Here is a 17,842-nt window from a genome sequence, read left to right as displayed (position 1 = left end):
GTATATAATTGCAGGTCCCAAATCTATACTTAAGGATTAGAGAGCCACCAGGTAAACCAATTTTCAGTGATCAGTAAAATTAGCTTCAGTAAAAAATATTTTATAATATGACAATAATATAAAATGATTTAGTCTCCATTAACCAGAAAGCAGAACAATTACAGCAATAAACTTGACATACATGAGAGGACGCTGATATATATTTGATACGAAAAACCACATTCTGTGGTATGTTTCTTTTGGAGCTGTGTTGTTTAATAGGTGAAGGTGCCTTCTAGGCATCTCATAATCAGATATGAGCAGCTTTAAAGCAGAGCCTGATAAATGTTCAGGAACAACAAGTGATATTCACACTGGTAGAGTCACACACACACACACACACACACACACACACACACACACACACTGCAACACAACATTAATAATGAAAGCCATACACCCATAGTTTGAAAAATCTGTATTTTCAATGCGGAAGAGAATTTCCACCCAAATGATTTTGAAATACTTCAACATTTTAAAAACATTTTAAATGCAAAAAAATGCTGGATCCGCCCATCCTGTCTGTCTATCCAATCCTCTCAAGCAAAACAGAAAAAAAGGAAAACCTTTGGTCTATAAAAAGGTGTGGCAGTGGTGTGTAAACCAGATTGTGTCTCACTGAGGTTTTACTAGTTTAAGTCTGGATATTTGAGCGTTGGAGTTCAGTGATATGGAGCGTCGTCAGAGTCTGGAGGAGCAGCTCAGGTGTCCCGTCTGTCTGGACATGTTCAGTGAACCATTGATGTTACAGTGTGGGCATTCCTACTGCAGGTAAGATAGATAGGACTCACGTGTCCTGTCCTGTCCTGTCCTTTCCTTTCTAGACTACAGCTGTCCTGTCCTGACCTCACCCGTGCAGGTGTTGTGTTCAATCCCTGACGATGGATCTGCTTGGCCAGCTGCAGTGTCCCGTGTGTCGCTGTGCGGTGGATGGAGACAGTCCTCCTCTCAATGTTAGTTTAGCTCGAGTCATTGAGGCTCTGCAGGTAATGACACCTGTGATTAGTTGCCCTATAAAGGAGGAGCTAAAAATATAAATTTGAAAAAGATAGAACTTAAGTATAAAATAACTTTTACACAATTTTTTAAGTGAAAGACTGATCTGAGAGTTTTTCAGGAAATACTTATGTGCTATTTGCAATGTTTTTAACAGGAAGTGAGTGTTTCAGGTGCACCTCAGCTGGAGTTGTGTCCTCAGCATCACAACCCACTCAGCCTTTACTGCGAGGATGAACGAACTGTCATCTGTGGCTTCTGTGGAAGCATTGGTGCCCACCGTGGACACACAATTACACCTGTGAGCTCTGTGTACAGCCGCATGAAGGTACAAAATGTATAAAATCATACCTGTGAATTTTGTTTAAAGCAAATAAAGTAAATAAATATATAAAATATTTAGGGCCTGTACATACATTTATAATCGTGCTAATGAAGTTCAGTCTCTGAGGTTGTAAAATGTGCATATTTTTATTCTGTTTATTTAAGAACAAACAGAAATATGATGCTGTGGAGCAGAATATTTGTGTAAAATGTGAGGACAGATATTGTTACAGTCTGTTGCTGTTGAGTCAGTGCAGATAAGCATCTATTAGCTTTCATTATATTATCAGACATTGAGATAAAAGAGTTTGTTTTACAAAAATTAAATATGACATTTTCCTTCCAGTTTAACAATAAGGTCATACTCTGTTAATGATTATGAAAATAACAGTAACTTATCTGTTGTGACCTTCACCAGTGTCTAGCTTTTGGCAGAAAGTTATTACTTTCTGTTTGACATTGGGTGACTATTTAGTTGTACACGAGGAGTAAATATTTAAAACTTATGAGTAAAGTGGCCTTATGAATGGGTAATTTTAGTCCTGGATGAAATTATTCGGTTTTTGATGATGTGATTGTACAAGAATAATGAATTTTTCATCTGCCTGTCTGCCAGGAGGATATCTCCAGTTTAATGACAGATTTCCAGCATCAGAAGCGTAAACTGGAGGAGCAGATTTGTAAAATGGCATATAACAAATCTAGAATCACGGTGTGTCACATCTATATTTACTTTTTTCTCTTGTTATCGTTTGTGGTGCTATTACTTAATCTGTTGTTCCATGATAACTTGTCATTAGTGTTTTCTTCAAATGTGTGTGATGTGTGAAGGAGATGTTTAGAGCCGGAAGCTATTTGACCATTTGATAAATCTGATGGACCTTGAATGAAGAAGTGAAAGTAGAGCTGACCAACCTCTTGCCCAGATCAATAAGGTTTAACACAGCAGTGCATGAGTTCCTATGTTTTGGAATAAGAAAGATTCAGAGTTAATCACTACGCAAAAATTAAATGACTGAATGAAAATTCAGGTAAGCTCTACTATATCGTGACTGACCAATGACAGTCTTTAATGGAAATAATTTAATTCACATCTGAGTTTGTTCAACAGAGTTTCTCTGAGAAAGTAACTGATCTCAGTTCAGCTTTCTAATGAAAACACAGAATCCGTTTCTGTCTGACCTCTAAGCCAGTAGGAGGTGACAATTTTATCTGCTGCTGTTTGTCCAATCAGAACGAGTCAGACGTACTAAAGTGGGTGGTGAGGAAGGAATTTGGTGAACTACGACGCTGCTTGGAAGTGGAGGAGGCAGGATTCATGCAGCAGGTAGAAACATCAGCTGCTGTCCTCATTTCATCCCTCCAGAACCAGACGGACCAACTAACCCAGAATCTTAACCGGCTGCAGGAGGCCCACAATACTCTACAGGACCTTAGCAATGAGGGACACCTCGACTTCATCATGGTATTGTCAGTCCGACTCTCCTATTATACATTTTTGTAGCTTCACTGAAGTGCCTCAGACCTTTAAACAGCGGTGTATAGCCTGTGGTTAACGAATATTAAAGAAATAATGCAGTTAAACAATCTTGATAGATTATATATCATATCTGACAACTCTTTTTGTGTCTGTTTACAGAAATATGGATCAATTGCCCCGAGGTAACAAACATCTCAAGTGTCAGTGAAAGTCATGCATCGATAAGATAAGATAAGATAAGATAAAAAAAAGATTAGCTTTATTAATCCCAGCAGTGGGGGAAATTCACTTGTTATGACAGCTCACAGAGATGACATAAAGTGCAAAGGCAGAAAAACTAGTTTACATGCAGAAATATCAAAAAGTGCAAATTTCAAGTATTTATCAAAGTGTATAGCTGAAGCAAAAGTGTAGTGTGACAAAGTTAAAATTAGCAATATAATACAGGCTATAGTATATACATATTTACAAAGTAGTGGCAGGGATGATTATCTTGGAATATTGCACAGTCCCGTTGATGCACAGAAGGATGAATGGAGTACAGATACACCCAACAGCCATAAGACTGTACATCTCCACAGTTTAGTCTGCTGCTAAATGAGCTGCTCAGTGCCTCCACAGTCTGCTGCAGTGGGTGAGAGATGTTGTCAATGATGGATGTAATATCCTCCTCTCACCCACCTCCTTCATGGAGGCCAGTGGACATCCCAGGACAGAGCTAGCCCTCCTGACCAGCTTGTTCAGTCTCTTCCTGTCCTGGTCAGTGATGCCCGTTCCCCAGCAGACAACAGAGTAGTGGATAGCAGAGGCTACCACAGAGTCATAAAGTCCTTAAGAGAGGGGGGTGGTGTGGCATGGTGTGAGGACTGGGGGGTGTAGGAGAGTGAAGTGTCCTCCTGGACTGGAAACGTGTGAAGAGGGGGGAGGAGGGGTGGCAGAGGGAGTGGGAGTGGAGTCAAATCTGTTGAAAAACAGATTCAACTCATCAGCCCAGTGCTGATCTGCATCAGCTGTCCCTCTAGCACCATTCTGTTTATGTCCTGAGATGATCTTCAGGCCTCTCCAGACGTCTTGGGCATTGTTCTGCTCCAGCCGCTCCTCCAGCTTCAATTCAATCCAAATTCAATTCAATTTTATTTGTATAGTGCCAAATCACAATACAAATCATCTCAAGGCACTTTACAAAAACACAAATCCCTTATGAGCAGCACTTGGCGTCAGTGGAGAGGAAAAACTCCCTTTAACGGAAGAAAAAACCTCCAGCAGAACCGAGCTCAGTTTGGGCGGCCATCTGCCTCGACCGGTTGGGGTGAGTGGATAGAGGAGGGAGAAAAGGACAGCAACAACATATAGACGCTGCAGGCTGATGGTGCAGGTAACTGCAGACCCACCCGCAATATACAGCTTCAGGACCAGGGACACCTGCAGAAGGTACAGAGAGAACAGAGAGAGAGGGAGAGACACAAACTAGGGGAGAGAGAGAGCACAAGGTTAGTGACATTCATGACATGACATGACAGATACTTTATTCATCCCCATTGGAGAAATTCAGATATATTCAATGGTGGAATATACATGTGAGGGGGGAGGAGAGGAAGAGAGGGGAAGGAAAGGGAGGGGAGGGGTAGGGGAGCTCAGTGCACCAATGGTCCTCAGGCCGTCTAGGTCTATAGCAACATAACTAAGGGATGGTTCAGGGTTACTTAACTATATGCTTTGTTAAAGAGGAAGGTTTTAAGTCTAGCCTTAAAAGTACAGAGAGTGTCTGCCTCCTGAACCCAGACTGGGAGCTCATCTCCTCTCTGTCTCCTGAAACAAAAGCCCTCTTTTTCTCATCCAGGGGTTACCCAGGGCTTATTGTTGAAGAAATACCGTACCCTTCTAGTTGGCACAGTGTTCTCCACACAGAAGCTGACGTAGTCTGTGATGCAGTGGGTTAGGCCATTTGTGTCATCTCCATGAGAGCTGCAGTGTTTCCCAGTTAGTGGTCTGAAAACAGTCCCTGTCTCTCACTGGCCTCATCAGTCCACACTTTCACAGACCTCTTCTGTGCAAGTCCTCTTCTAAGCCTGGGTGTGTATTCAGGGAGCAGATGAATGAGGTTATGATCAGAGCGTCCAAGCGGGGGGAGGGGCGGAGGTGTATGCGTTCTTGACATTAGTATGCAACAGGTCCAGCTACCTATTTTCCCTGGTATGGCACCTCACATATTGGGTGAAAGTAGGGAGAGTGGAGGAGAGCGAGGCATGATTGAAGTCTCTGCTGATGAGCAGGAGGGACTGCGGGTGTCAAGTCTGTATCCAGGAAACTGCGCTGTGCAGGAGCTCGCATGCTGACCTGTGTAGGCCGAGGGAGGAATGTACACATTAAAGACAATAACGTGCGAAAACTCCTTTGGGAGGTAATACGGCCGAATGCCGACAGCACGTAGCTCAATGTCCCCTGTGCACAGTTGTTCATTCACACAGGTGTGCACTGTGTTGCACCATCTCTCGTTGATAAACACCACAAGTCCCCCGCCTTTCCTATTACTGCTCTCTGCCATTCTCCTGTCCGCCACTGTACGTCCGTTTCCTCTCCTGGAGCTTTTGTCCCGCTCTGCAGCCTCTTCTTCACCTCTTCATTTCCACAGGAATCTCCAGTTTTCCACATAGAGGAGAGCAGAGCTCTGCAGAGCCAACAGCTGATCTCTGGTGTAAACAAAGGAGCCATGGCTGAAGACAAAGGGGTCCCCTGATGAGGCCCCAAAAAATTGTGAAAAAAGTAGAAAGTAGAACACAAAAGTAATAAAAGTGATCTCCTTGTGTGCACATTTGAATTGACCACATAAAAAAGAATAGAAAAACACGCCACAAAACAGAAGAAAAACTAGCAATAAGAAAAGAGAGGGAAAAGCTGCCATAACAGCCTACTGCTCACACATCGCCATCTTGGAACCAATAAACCATTAACTGATCAATCCTGGACATTTTCAGGTTCAGACAGAGTCAGGAGCTTCAGGAGAGGCAAGAGAGACTCTTCAGCTCTGTCAACTTCAAACCTGGTTTCAACCACAATGACATCAAACTGACTGTGTGGAAAAGACTGCACCGAAAAGTTCTGCCAGGTATACCTGTGCCTCGTCCTCCCACTGTCTGTTAGTGTTTCTCTTTTTCTTAATCTGGCTCTGGTGGAAATGTCTTCATGAAATGCTTGTGTCCTTATGCAGCACAAGAACTGTTGAAGCTGGATCTTCAAACTGCTCATCCTATGTTGGAGCTCCATCATGGGGACACGGTGGTGATTTGTGGGGCTATGCCTCGGAGGCTTCCTGATAATCCTGAGAGATTCAGTTACAATTACTGTGTTCTGGCCACCAGAGGTTTCTCCTCTGGCAAACACTACTGGGAGGTAAACTGTGCTACACTCGGGGGTAAAGATGGTTCATTGGTGAAGCCCAGTGAAATAATGAATTGCATCATACAGACGTGCACTAATTATTTTTAAATTTTATTTTGAATTCACAGTATATACCTTTAGTACCTGTGTAATACCTCTCAAAATATTGTGCTTGTTCTTATGCCCAGGTGGAGGTGGGTAACAAACCTAAATGGCGTCTTGGTTTAATAAAAGGAACGACCACTCGTAAGGTCAAGCTGGTAAAGAACCCAGACAGTGGAGTTTGGGTGATTGGACTGAAAGATGGAGTTTATGAAGCCTTCAATTCACCCAGGGTGGTCCTGCCAGTGTCTGCACCCCCCCGCCGGGTGGGGTTGTTCCTGGACTATGGAGGTGGAGTTTTGACCTTCTTTAACAGTGACAGTCCTGATGAGCTGGGTTTTATCTACAGCTTCAAGCTTGAGGTCCAGGGGAAAGTGTATCCCCTATTGGATGTGTGCTGGCATCAAAGAGGAGACAATAAACAGCCCCTTGTTCTCTCCCCGCCTCATAGGGAACACCTTCTCTCCCTCTCTTGCCCCCAGAAAGAGGACAAATAACAGAAAGACATCGAACTGCCCAGTCTCAGCTAAGATCCTCTGCTTCTTTTAAAAAAATACAGAAGCTATCAGTTGCTTTTAAGTCCATAAAAAGCCTCCAGTTAATACAGAATGTTGCAGCCCAAGTTCTGACTGGAAGTAGCAAGAGAGATCATATTGATTTATATACTAGCTTCTTTTCACTGGCTCCATATAAAATCTGAGCTCCTCTCCTCTCCTCTCCCCTCCTCTCCTCTCCTCTCCTCTCCTCTCCTCTCCTCTCCTCTCCTCTCCTCTCCTCTCCTCTCCTCGAGGGGATTTGGTGCTATGCAAATAAATTAAGCTGAATTGAAATTGAATTTTGATTGCAATAATCTATTCTCAGGCAACACCAAGTGACAGTGGTGACAAGCTGATGAGGTCTCTGACCTTTGCGGTTATTAGTGCAGTCATATTCCTGACTTGCACACTGAATGTTAACTAGCTGCTAGCATTATCACAGAGCTGCCTGACGCTGCTACTTTGAAGCATACATTTGTTGACAGACATAAATTAAGGGGTTTATTCAGTAAAAGATAACTTAATATTCCTTATTACAGATGCACTCATCTGAAACAAATTTTCCTATGGCCTGCTTCACTGGGCAGTTGTCAAAAAAATGTGTGTGTATACTGTAAGCTTGTTTGTTTTCTGCAGTGAGGACTCGTCTCAATAAATCAATTCAGAAGATTTATTTGCAATGAAGAATCATCAGCATGTACATGGACTTCTCTTTGTTCAGAAAATCGCAGCCTGCAAGCAATTACCTGCAACCAACTTCACAAAGAGAGAAGTGCCTAACTTAGCATTACACATACTTATATATGGGAATGTGCTTCTATCTATTTAATCTAAACAGTTGGGGAGGCACCGTGGTTTAAACTTAGCCCTCCCATCGTTGGTGGCCCCTCGGCACGATACGCATCCCATCCGATGAGCCTACACCCTGTAGGTGGCTTGAGTCTTCTTCTGTCCAGCAACCCTGTCAACTAGAACACTGTGTATTCTAAGAAATTAATGCTAACTCCGTGTTACGCCCTATTGAGCAACAGTTCTAACTAACTGGCTATAGCAGATTACACTAGTGAGACTACACCTTTCCTGTTTATGCCCTCACACAGGGGCTCACTATTTGACTGTTGCTTCCCTTTAAGCATTATGGAATTAATCAATACCATCAATAGCTTAATACTATTAATACTATTATTATTACCACTGTCAGGTTTACGCTACACTGACTCGGCTCTTTTCCCTGAAGGCAATGAAACACACGACAACTTTGTACCGAGTATATGCTCTGCAAGTGAAAAAGGCCTCAGTTGCAGACGGAGAGAAGAGACTTTCTTCTCTCCCCCATGCGACCTTGACTCTCCTTTGCCTCCTTTCACTGAGCAGTCTTTTATTTTTATAGTGAGGAACAAACAAGGCACATGATGCGTGGGTGCAGTTAGAAGTTTCAGCTCATCATTTACACAGGACAAAAGGTTATGTGGTTTATCTGGTAAGATAGACACCTGCTAAAACATCTTACACAAACATGGTATTGTCTTCAAATCATGTTACACAATGACAACAATTGTACTTTTGACCTCATGACCCCAACAACCACAAATATTCAAATATTATTTTCCCAACAATACCAGTAAATATGAGTATGTATTAGTCTGGTTTTTCCTAAATTAAAGTTGAACATAATTTGTGTTTTTGAAACTGCTGTATGAGTATTTATTTTGTACAAATATGCAGATAATTGTGTGCATGCTAGCTCCCTATAATCAGGACATGGTAATTTTCAATACAATATATATAAGGTGATGAGATGAGATAAACTTTAATCTTCCCTGAAAGGAAACTAAGGTATATAGTTTTGTCAATGTTATTTGAGAAAGTAAATAAAAAAAATATGTTGAAAGGTGTGGAATCTGGCGGTGAATAACACATTTTAAGAGTTAATTTTTCTATTCAATTATTTTTACCATCTATTGGTGCTTTTAATCTCTAGCCAGCAACAGAGGGCGGCCCCGCCCCCTCAGGCTCCAGCCAATCACAGCGCAGCGCTGTGACGCTTTGAATCACGGAGACGTTGCAGCACAGGTGTTGCTGTTCGCTGAGAAGCTGCTGTATGAAACATTTTTTAAAAGGTTAGTATCGTGTTTGTTAAAACGTGTCAGTGTTGTTGGACGTTTATATAAACGTTAGTGTCGTCTCTGTTGAAGTTTTCGTGTTGTTGGCCATTTTTCTAAGCGTTAGCATCGTGTCTGTGAAGCTACTCAGGGTAACGGGACAGGCTAATGTAGCCGAGTCAGCATCAACTATCATGTCTGTGTTTCTGCTGATGCCACACATTATTTCATTTGAACCTTTCTGGTTCTCCTTGTGATCCACATTTAGAGACAATGAAATTTGTTGTGCTTTACGGCGGCCCAGCCCACCCTGATCTCTTTAAGAAGTTCAGATTCCACTTTTCAGATCCAAAAGTCCAAAGCGAGACTTTAAAGCGGGTTAGGTCATTTTCCAGTACAACTACCACGTCAATGTGGGTGGACCGGTCATAGTGCGGTGGTGCCGCGGTGTTGTTTTGGAGCAGCGTTATCCATTTGCCTCGCTAAAGACGCTAAAAATGGAAACAAACGCTGGTTTTTAAAATGGCGGGTCTGACTCCCGTGTCGGATGTCGCGCTCAGGACAGTTCCAGTGACGTCACTCACTGGCCCGCAGTCTGGTGACGTGTAGTAGCACCAGGTGCAGCCTGGACATCAGCGACGTCATGTTGCTTATAGCACAAACCAGTAAGTGCAAAGCTGTAGAATATGTTTCCCCCCTAATAAATATTCTTCAAAATTATGCAGAAGTTTTTGTCCCAAGCCACGTGTTGTATGATGAAAGTGGGATATGTACTAGCTGTGAAGCAGGATGGAAATGTGTCAGAATGTGGAGTCTTTTAAAAAGCATCTTAGAATGTTTTTATTTCAAAAAGATATTTAGCTTGAATGGTGTATTGTTATACTGCATGTTTAGTTTTAATGAAGTTGTAGTACACAGATTTTGGTATCCAAATGTAAAGCGTGGTATAAATAAAATGTATGGCTCCCTATGTATTAACAGACAGGCTCACCTGTGGGCAGCCCAGTGTTGTGGGATGCTGCCCCTTGTCAACCACATTCTAAATGACAAGTGGAGGCTAACTAACTTTACAAGAGTGAAAAGAACAATATAATGGGAGAAAATAGGATGCTTTAAATTTTAGCAGGGGTGATTTTAGATCCTTTTTAGGGGTGCTCAAACACACCTAAATTTTGATTTAGCACATCTTAAAAAAAAAAAAAGATCCATGAATTTTAAAGTTCTGATTTACTCTTCAATTTTTTTATTTTAATGGAAACTTTTCTCTTGTGCAGTTTAGGAATGTGTCTATCAGATGGATAGTTATCTTCTGATTGACGTAAGTGGATGAAACAACATAGACTGTAGTTTTGTTTTTGTGTGGTGACCTGAAATACAAAAGTTAGGATTAATAGATGTATTGCAAGGATTTTGAGTTCTATGAATTTTGATTAACTCCATTGTAAATGTATAGAAGATATAACTTGTGTATTAATTTATCTGCTCTTTTGAGTGTATGATTTCTGTAGATTATTTTGACCTCTTTATTGTATATTGTTTTTCTGTTTTAAAGCACAGTTTGTATTTATATTTCTTAAGGGAGAATCCCATTGACAGGTAGAGGTGTGGTAAATGGCCAGAATGGATGCAGGGTCAGGATCAGGGTTAGGGTTAGGTATAGAGGGTGAAAGTCGTGATGACTCTCATTTGCATACTGGCTGTGATTGGTCAGAAGGAATTGAAAATCAGCAGACAGGGAGCTCAGAGGACAGGCAGGTGGAGTTGCATGTGAATAGGAGGCACTGTGTGAAGTGAAAATCAAGCAAAAAAAACATATACTGAAGAAAAAATGTATAAAAAAAAATATATGAGATGAAGTAAATCAGATGAAAGAGTTTAAAAAATATGTAAGCTTGTGGCATATAAAATCCATCTGTTTCAGACTTGCATTTTGACTAGTATCTCACAAGAGCCAATTTTGTTTTTTGTTCTTTTTTTGAAAAGGTGATGTTGTGGTGGCAGGCCCATTTGTCAGATCCTGCTATAATTTGCAGACTCTAGAAAGATCTGACAAGGACATCTGCTCCCCATGGCAGCATTGGGAATTGCAAGGGTTAGTGGCTGATAATGTGTGTGTGTGACTGTGAGTAGACTGAGTGCATAGTGTGTGAAAATGGGCAGAAGTGAGTTTGAATGATGAGAGAAGCAGACTGTAGTCATTGCTGTGTGAGAGCCAGGGTTGGGGTTTAGGGATGAGGGCTGAGGGTTAACCCCAGCTCAGCAGCTAGGTATAGAGGGTGAAAGTTGCGATGACTCTCATTAGAATAACTCTCATTTGCATACTGGCTGTAATTGGTCAGAAGGAAGTTTGAAAATCAGCAGACAGGGAGCTCAGAGGCCAGGCAGATGGAGTATATGAGATGAAATAAATCAAATCCATGAGATGAAGTGAATCTGATGAAAAAGAAGAGTTTAATCCACCATCTTTCCTGTCTCCTCTGCTGGCCCACTGTCCATTTGGCACAGGTTTGTAAGCCTGTGATGATCAAGTGTGTTGAATGAATTTGAAAATGTTGGACCAAGTGTGTGGTCAGTCTGCCCTCCCTAATCTTATGTAAATGCTGTTTAAGCCTTGTCAATCAAGTATTTCTCATCTCGCCCACATAAATAAAGAGGCAGGATTGGCAGATGATGCCATAGACCGGGTTCTTACTTTGAAGAGTGAATGTGTCTGTAATTGGAGCACTGGCTCCTCCATGTGGATTGGAGATAAAGTGCATGCGTTTAAATGCCCAGTGGCTGTTCTGTTGTGTACACTGAACCTGTCTGTTAAATGTGACTGACCAGCATATCGTTGATGTTTTTGTTCCTCTTCAAAGCGGAAATGACTTTATAGTGTCTGAATGGGATGTGATGTGACAGTATTGTCTAAAAGTTGTTTTTAAAGGCAACTTGTAGAGGAAGGTAAGTTTTAGAAAAAGTTGTCACCAAGGGGATTCATTGGTTGGGATCAGCGGTGCTGTTTACTTCCTGCAACTGCTGCTCGTTGGCGTGGTTGGAGTGTCCGTCAGTTGAGTTGTTTGTGGGAGAGAGAGATGCCAGAGTGGTCCGCTTTATGTGCCGGAGAAATCGTCTGGAGTAGCCCCTCTGTCTGGCTACGGAAGAGAGTGGAGATGGAGTTGTGTAAGTCTATTTGTACGGGAGGATATTCTGTGAAACCTAATGATTTGGGATATGACTATACCATGGAATGTATGTTTGGGATGGTAGCTAGTTTTATGGAGCAAAGCGCGTGTGTCTGTTGGTTTGAAATAGACCGAGGTAAGTAATTTCTTATGCTCCTTGTCCTGTGGGCGGTCGAAAAACGCTATGGTGTCGAGAAAAGTGACTTCATGTGGGTCTAGTTTGTGTTTAATTTGAATTTGTTTATGATGACTGTTAAGGATTGTGATGAATTGGTTGAAGCTGTTTTCGCCATGTCCCCAAGCGCCGATGATGTCGTCCAGGAAGCGAAGGTAGAAGAGGGGCTTCAGCGGACATTTCTCCAGCGCCTCTCTCTGGCACTCACTCATATACAGGTTATGTTTCAAGCAAATTTCCAGTAACTGTATGATTTCAGTGCCCAGTCTATGGTTATCTGGAATTTTATTAAATATATTCCTGACTGTCTGGAGTCAGAGTTCTGTGTCAATGTTGGTGTATAAACTGTCAAAATCTATTGTAAAGAGAAATGTGTTGAGAGGTAATTCCACAGGACGGATGGTGTCGAGGAAATGATAGATGTTCTTCAGGTAACTGGGATGCCTGCAGGAGAGGGGGCCTAAGAAGACGTCTATGTACTGGGAGATGTTGTAAGTGAAACTACTACAGTCAGAAACTATAGGTCTGCCAGGTGGAACAGCGCCAGGGATTGTTCAGGTATGTGGTTCTTAATGAATGTTTGGTAGGAGGCATTGTGTGAATTGAAAACCAACCAATAAAACAATATATACTGAAGAAAAAATGAATAAAAAAAATATACAGTGGGTACAGAAAGTATTCAGACCCCTTTAAATTTTTCACTCTTTGTGTCATTGCAGCCATTTCCCAAAATCAAAAAAGTTCATTTTATCTCATTAATGTACACTCAGCACCCCATCTTGACAGAAAAAAACAGAAATGTAGAAATTTTTGCAAATTTATTAAAAAAGAAAAACTGAAATATCACATGGTCATAAGTATTCAGACCCTTTGCAGTGACACTCATATTTAACTCACATGCTGTCCATTTCTTCTGATCCTCCTTGAGATGGTTCTGCTCCTTCATTGGAGTCCAGCTGTGTTTAATTAAACTGATTGGACTTGATTAGGAAAGGCACACACCTGTCTATATAAGACCTTACAGCTCACAGTGCATGTCAGAGCAAATGAGAATCAGGAGGTCGAAGGAACTGCCCAAGGAGCTCAGAGGCAGAATTGTGGCAAGGTACAGATCTGGCCAAGGTTACAAAAGAATTTCTGCAGCACTCAAGGTTCCTAAGAGCACAGTGGCCTCCATAATCCTCAAATGGAAAAAGTTTGGGACTACCAGAACTCTTCCTAGACCTGGCCGTCCAGCCAAACTGAGCAATCGTGGGAGAAGAGCCTTGGTGAGAGAGGTAAAGAAGAACCCAAAGATCACTGTGGCTGAGCTCCAGAGATGCAGTAGGGAGATGGGAGAAAGTTCCACAAAGTCAACTATCACTGCAGCCCTCCACCAGTCGGGGCTATATGGCAGAGTGGGCCGACGGAAGCCTCTCCTCAGTGCAAGACACATGAAAGCTTGCATAGAGTTTGCTAAAAGACACATGAAGGACTCCCAGGCTATGAGAAATAAGATTCTCTGGTCTGATGAGACCAAGATTGAACTTTTTGGCGTTAATTTTAAGTGGTATGTGTGTAGAAAACCAGGCACTGCTCATCACCTGCCCAATACAATCCCTACAGTGAAACATGGTGGTGGGAGCATCAGGTTGTGGGGGTGTTTTTCAGCTGCAGGGACAGGACGACTGGTTGCAATTGAAGGAAAGATGAATGCGGCCAAGTACAGAGATATCCTGGAAGAAAACCTCTTCCAGAGTGCTCAGGACCTCAGACTGGGCCGAAGGTTCACCTTTCAACAGGACAATGACCCTAAGCACACAGCTAAAATAACAGGAGTGGCTTTGGAACAACTCTGTGACCGTTCTTGACTGGCCCAGCCAGAGCCCTGACCTAAACCCAATTGAGCATCTCTGGAGAGACCTGAAAATGGCTGTCCACCAACGTTCACCATCCAACCTGACAGAACTGGAGAGGATCTGCAAGGAAGAATGGCAGAGGATCCCCAAATCCAGGTGTGAAAAACTTGTTGCATCATTCCCAAGAAGACTCATGGCTGTACTAGCTCAAAGGCGTGCTTCTACTCAATACTGAGCACAGGGTCTGAATACTTACGACCATGTGATATTTCAGTTTTTCTTTTTTAAGAAATTTGCAAAAATTTCTACATTTCTGTTTTTTTTCTGTCAAGATGGAGTGCTGAGTGTACATTAATGAGAAATAAAAAGAACTTTTTTGATTTTGACAAATGGCTGCAATGGCACAAAGACTGAAAAATTTAAAGGGGTCTGAATACTTTCCGTACCCACTGTATATGAGATGAAATAAATCAGATCAAAAAGAAGAATTTAGAAAAGATTGTTGTTCCATCAACAAATGAATATGTTTCAGACTTGCATTTTGACTAGTATCTCACAAAAGTCAAATTTCTTTTTTGTTTTATGACAAACTGATTTTTCGATCAATAGCCTCCGGGTCATGTGACCTGATGACTCCAAACGATGCCAATCTTATAGGCCTCGTCTGTCCCCACCAGACACACCTCTAATATTTTAAATATGTGACTTTTTTGATTTTTTATGAATTTTTTTTACATTTAACCATTAGATGCTCCTTCAAATAAGTTTCACCTTTGCCCCTTCCGCACACTATTTCGTGCCCGAAAAATCAAACTGTAAAAATTGTACAAATTATTATTATCAAAATTTTTTTTAATACCAGCATCTGCCCTAATCATACATATCAAATGTGCATGGTTCTTTTTTTATTTTAACCCTTAAATTGCCATGTTTTTGTCATCATGCACCCTCATTTTATGACCAAAAAAACACAAATGATGTATTTTCAGTATACTTCATGCAAACTGGATTATTTATGAATTGCAGTACTAGTCATAGATACCAAATAGTCATTATTTTTTGTGCTGTGACAAAGAGCCACACCTTTTGCCCATGTAATATTTCTTCTTATTTATTATTACAAAATAAAACATGAACAAGATATATAAATGAACCTAACCTGAAAAACAGCAAGAACAGCATAAAACATTAACAAGAACAAGATCTATGAATGAACAGAAACTGATGAACAAAAGCAATAACAGCATAAACTGTTCAGGAGAAGCAGGAGCTGCAAACTGTATAATAACGTTCCTTGCAGATATGGCTCCCACATTTCTCACAAGTGCAGCAAACAATTTTTCTGCCAGTGCAGAGCGCACATTGCTTCCTCACAGGGGTGGTTTGGCCGGTCCTAGTGGGGTTGGCTGAGGATGTGCTGGGGTGATTTGAAACGGCCTGGGCTTGCAAGACCATGGTGGCGGCCCCTGGTGCCTGTGGCATTCGTTGTCTCTTCGCCATGTGTGGCGCGATAAGTTGCTTCCCAAGCTCCTCCAAGAAAAGCCACCTCCGATGAGATTTACCCTGATGCCATTTAGGATCGATGGCCGTCCACAGTATATATGCATTCAGGGCACTGATGTCCAACATGTTAAAGAAAAAGGGCCAGGGGCCACCGCCTGGTCCTTCTCCTGCAGCTGTATGTGCCAATCATCTGCAGAACATAAAAGGAACAGAAAAAATGATGATAAAAAATGTTTTTATATATGAGAAGTGCTGAAGCACATAAATTCAGGAAAAAAAGTCTATTTTTATGTTTATGAACTGCATAAACATACCTCATCCATGGTATCCACGCCTCCTTTGCAGTGGTTGTAATCCAGAATAATTTGAGGTTTTTTTTTTTCTCTCCACTGCTGATCTCTGGCGCCCGGTGCTTTGTGCTGAGCAACAGGATATTCTTGCGCCGTTTTGGTAGGTAGGAAACCAGGGTGTGAGTAGAAGTAACCGCAAACACGGAGGAGAGGATCTCTCTCCGGTGTACCCTGAGGAGCTGAGGGGGAATCTCTGGTCGGAAAAGAAGGAAAAGAAGTTGTCGCAGGTGATGGTAACTCCTCTCAGCCCTTCCGTCATCTCCAACACCACCCTCTGTCCCTGATTTCTTTCTGCCGGCTCACCAGCTGATCGGCCGGTGTAAATTGAAACTCTCCATGCATATGAGGTTTGCACGTCACAAGTGACCCACATTTTGATCCCATACTTAGCCGGCTTCATCGGCATGTATTGCCGAAATTGGCACCGTCCGCGGTATGGGACGAGTTGCTCGTCCACACAAACATCCAAGCCTGGGTTAAACATGATGGGGAGCTGGGCGCGCCACATGTCCCATATCTCCCAGATTGCAGCCAGTTTATCATTTCCCCTGCGGCGTGGTCTGGACAGCCAGTCATCAAAACGCACCATTCTGCTGATCAGTTCAAAAGTTTTGACTGACATGGTTGCTCTAAAGACATGCCGGCCCACCTGATCATCCCACAGGCTGCGGGTTGCTTCTCCGCGGGACCGATACACGCCGGCCAGCAGAAGGAGCCCGAAGTACGCCCGCATAGTAGTGGCATCAATGTCCTTCCAGTCATGGACTGTCCTTCTCCCATGGAGGTTTGTGAATTGTATCAGAAGCTCCATCAGGTTTGTGGTGAAAAATAAATGAAAAGTATCACTCAGTTCACCAACTCTGGCTATTGTGTAGCGGGTGGGCCCATGAGTCAGTCCTGTCCCTGGAGGAATAAACTGGAGCATTAGGTGATTTGTGGGTTCCCAGTCAATCTCTTGATTCCTGGACCTCCACGACAGGTACGATCCTGTTTCCGCTTCTTCACCGCTAGATGTTTCGGTGGTGGAAGACGAGACAGCCGCCGGTAGGTATTCCTCATCCCCTGTTTTGGTGTCTGAATCTGATGTTGCAGACTCCGTAGGCTCGGAACGGGGCTCCGTAATAACGGACAGCGTCTTATAGGCCTCGTCTGTCCCCACCAGCCACACCTCTAATAGTCTTAAAATGTCACTTCTTTGATTTTTAAATATTTATTTTTGTTAATATTGAGGCTTTGATTTTTGCTCAATAGCTTCCAGGTCATGTGACCTGATGACTCCAAACTATGCCCATCTTATAGGCCTCGTCTGTCCCCACCAGACACACCTCGAATATTTTACATATGTCACTTATTTGATTTTTTATGAATTTTTTTGTTTAACATTGAGGCTTTGATTTTGGTTCTATAGCCTCCAGGTCATGTGAGCTTTTGCTCAATAGCTTCCCAGTCATGTGACCTGATGACTCCAAACTATGCCCATCTTATAGGCCTTGTCTGTCCCCAGTAGACACACCTCTAATAGTTTAAGTATGTGACTTCTTTGACTTTTAAATATTTATTTTTGTTTAATATTGAGGCTTTGATTTTGGTTCTATAGCCTCCAGGTCATGTGAGCTTTTGCTCAATAGCTTCCCGGTCATGTGACCTGATGACTCCAAACTATGCCCATCTCATAGGCCTTGTCTGTCCCCACCAGACACACCTCAAGTATTTTAAATATGTCACTTATTTGATTTTTTATGAATTTTTTTATATTTAATATTGATGCTTTGATTATGTTGCAATAGACTCCAGGTCATGTGAGCTTTTCTTCAATAGCTTCCAGGTCATGTGACCTGTTTGAGGATTTTAGAAC

The 17,842-nt window shown here is 42.2% G+C and overlaps 1 protein-coding gene and 1 pseudogene across 4 annotated transcripts; one reads left to right on the top strand and one right to left on the bottom strand.

The window, feature by feature from the left end:
• Positions 1-33: 33 nt before the first annotated feature.
• LOC113131177 (E3 ubiquitin-protein ligase TRIM50) lies at positions 34-8,119 on the top strand. Of its 4 annotated transcripts, none has more exons than XM_026308162.1 (9): positions 34-51; positions 864-1,025; positions 1,193-1,363; positions 1,976-2,071; positions 2,594-2,824; positions 2,999-3,021; positions 5,815-5,945; positions 6,048-6,229; positions 6,406-8,119. In XM_026308162.1, the coding sequence occupies exons 2-9, from the start codon at positions 921-923 to the stop codon at positions 6,814-6,816; spliced, it is 1,350 nt and encodes a 449-aa protein (XP_026163947.1). In that variant the 5' UTR covers positions 34-51; positions 864-920; the 3' UTR covers positions 6,817-8,119. The 4 variants fall into 4 exon arrangements, with proteins under 4 accessions (XP_026163947.1, XP_026163945.1, XP_026163944.1 ...); XM_026308160.1 differs by lacking the exon at positions 34-51 and adding an exon at positions 453-810 and having other exon boundaries at positions 899-992; XM_026308159.1 differs by lacking the exon at positions 34-51 and adding an exon at positions 453-810 and having other exon boundaries at positions 899-1,025.
• Positions 8,120-15,288: 7,169 nt separating this feature from the next.
• On the bottom strand, positions 15,289-17,136 carry LOC113131195 (piggyBac transposable element-derived protein 4-like; annotated as a pseudogene).
• Between the last annotated feature and the right edge of the window lie 706 nt (positions 17,137-17,842).

This window comes from Mastacembelus armatus, unplaced genomic scaffold (assembly GCF_900324485.2).
Source record: "Mastacembelus armatus unplaced genomic scaffold, fMasArm1.2, whole genome shotgun sequence".
NCBI classification, from domain to species: domain Eukaryota; kingdom Metazoa; phylum Chordata; class Actinopteri; order Synbranchiformes; family Mastacembelidae; genus Mastacembelus; species Mastacembelus armatus.
This window is presented reverse-complemented; position numbering and strand designations above follow the sequence as displayed.

Excerpts from the sequence above, each read along its gene's own strand:
- LOC113131177 (XM_026308159.1), top strand. The coding sequence starts at position 710 with ATGGAGCGTCGTCAGAGTCTGGAGGAGCAGCTCAGGTGTCCCGTCTGT. Across the intron at positions 1,364-1,975 it reads CTGTGTACAGCCGCATGAAG|GAGGATATCTCCAGTTTAAT; the intron begins GTACAAAATGTA and ends CCTGTCTGCCAG. Across the intron at positions 5,946-6,047 it reads GCACCGAAAAGTTCTGCCAG|CACAAGAACTGTTGAAGCTG; the intron begins GTATACCTGTGC and ends GTCCTTATGCAG.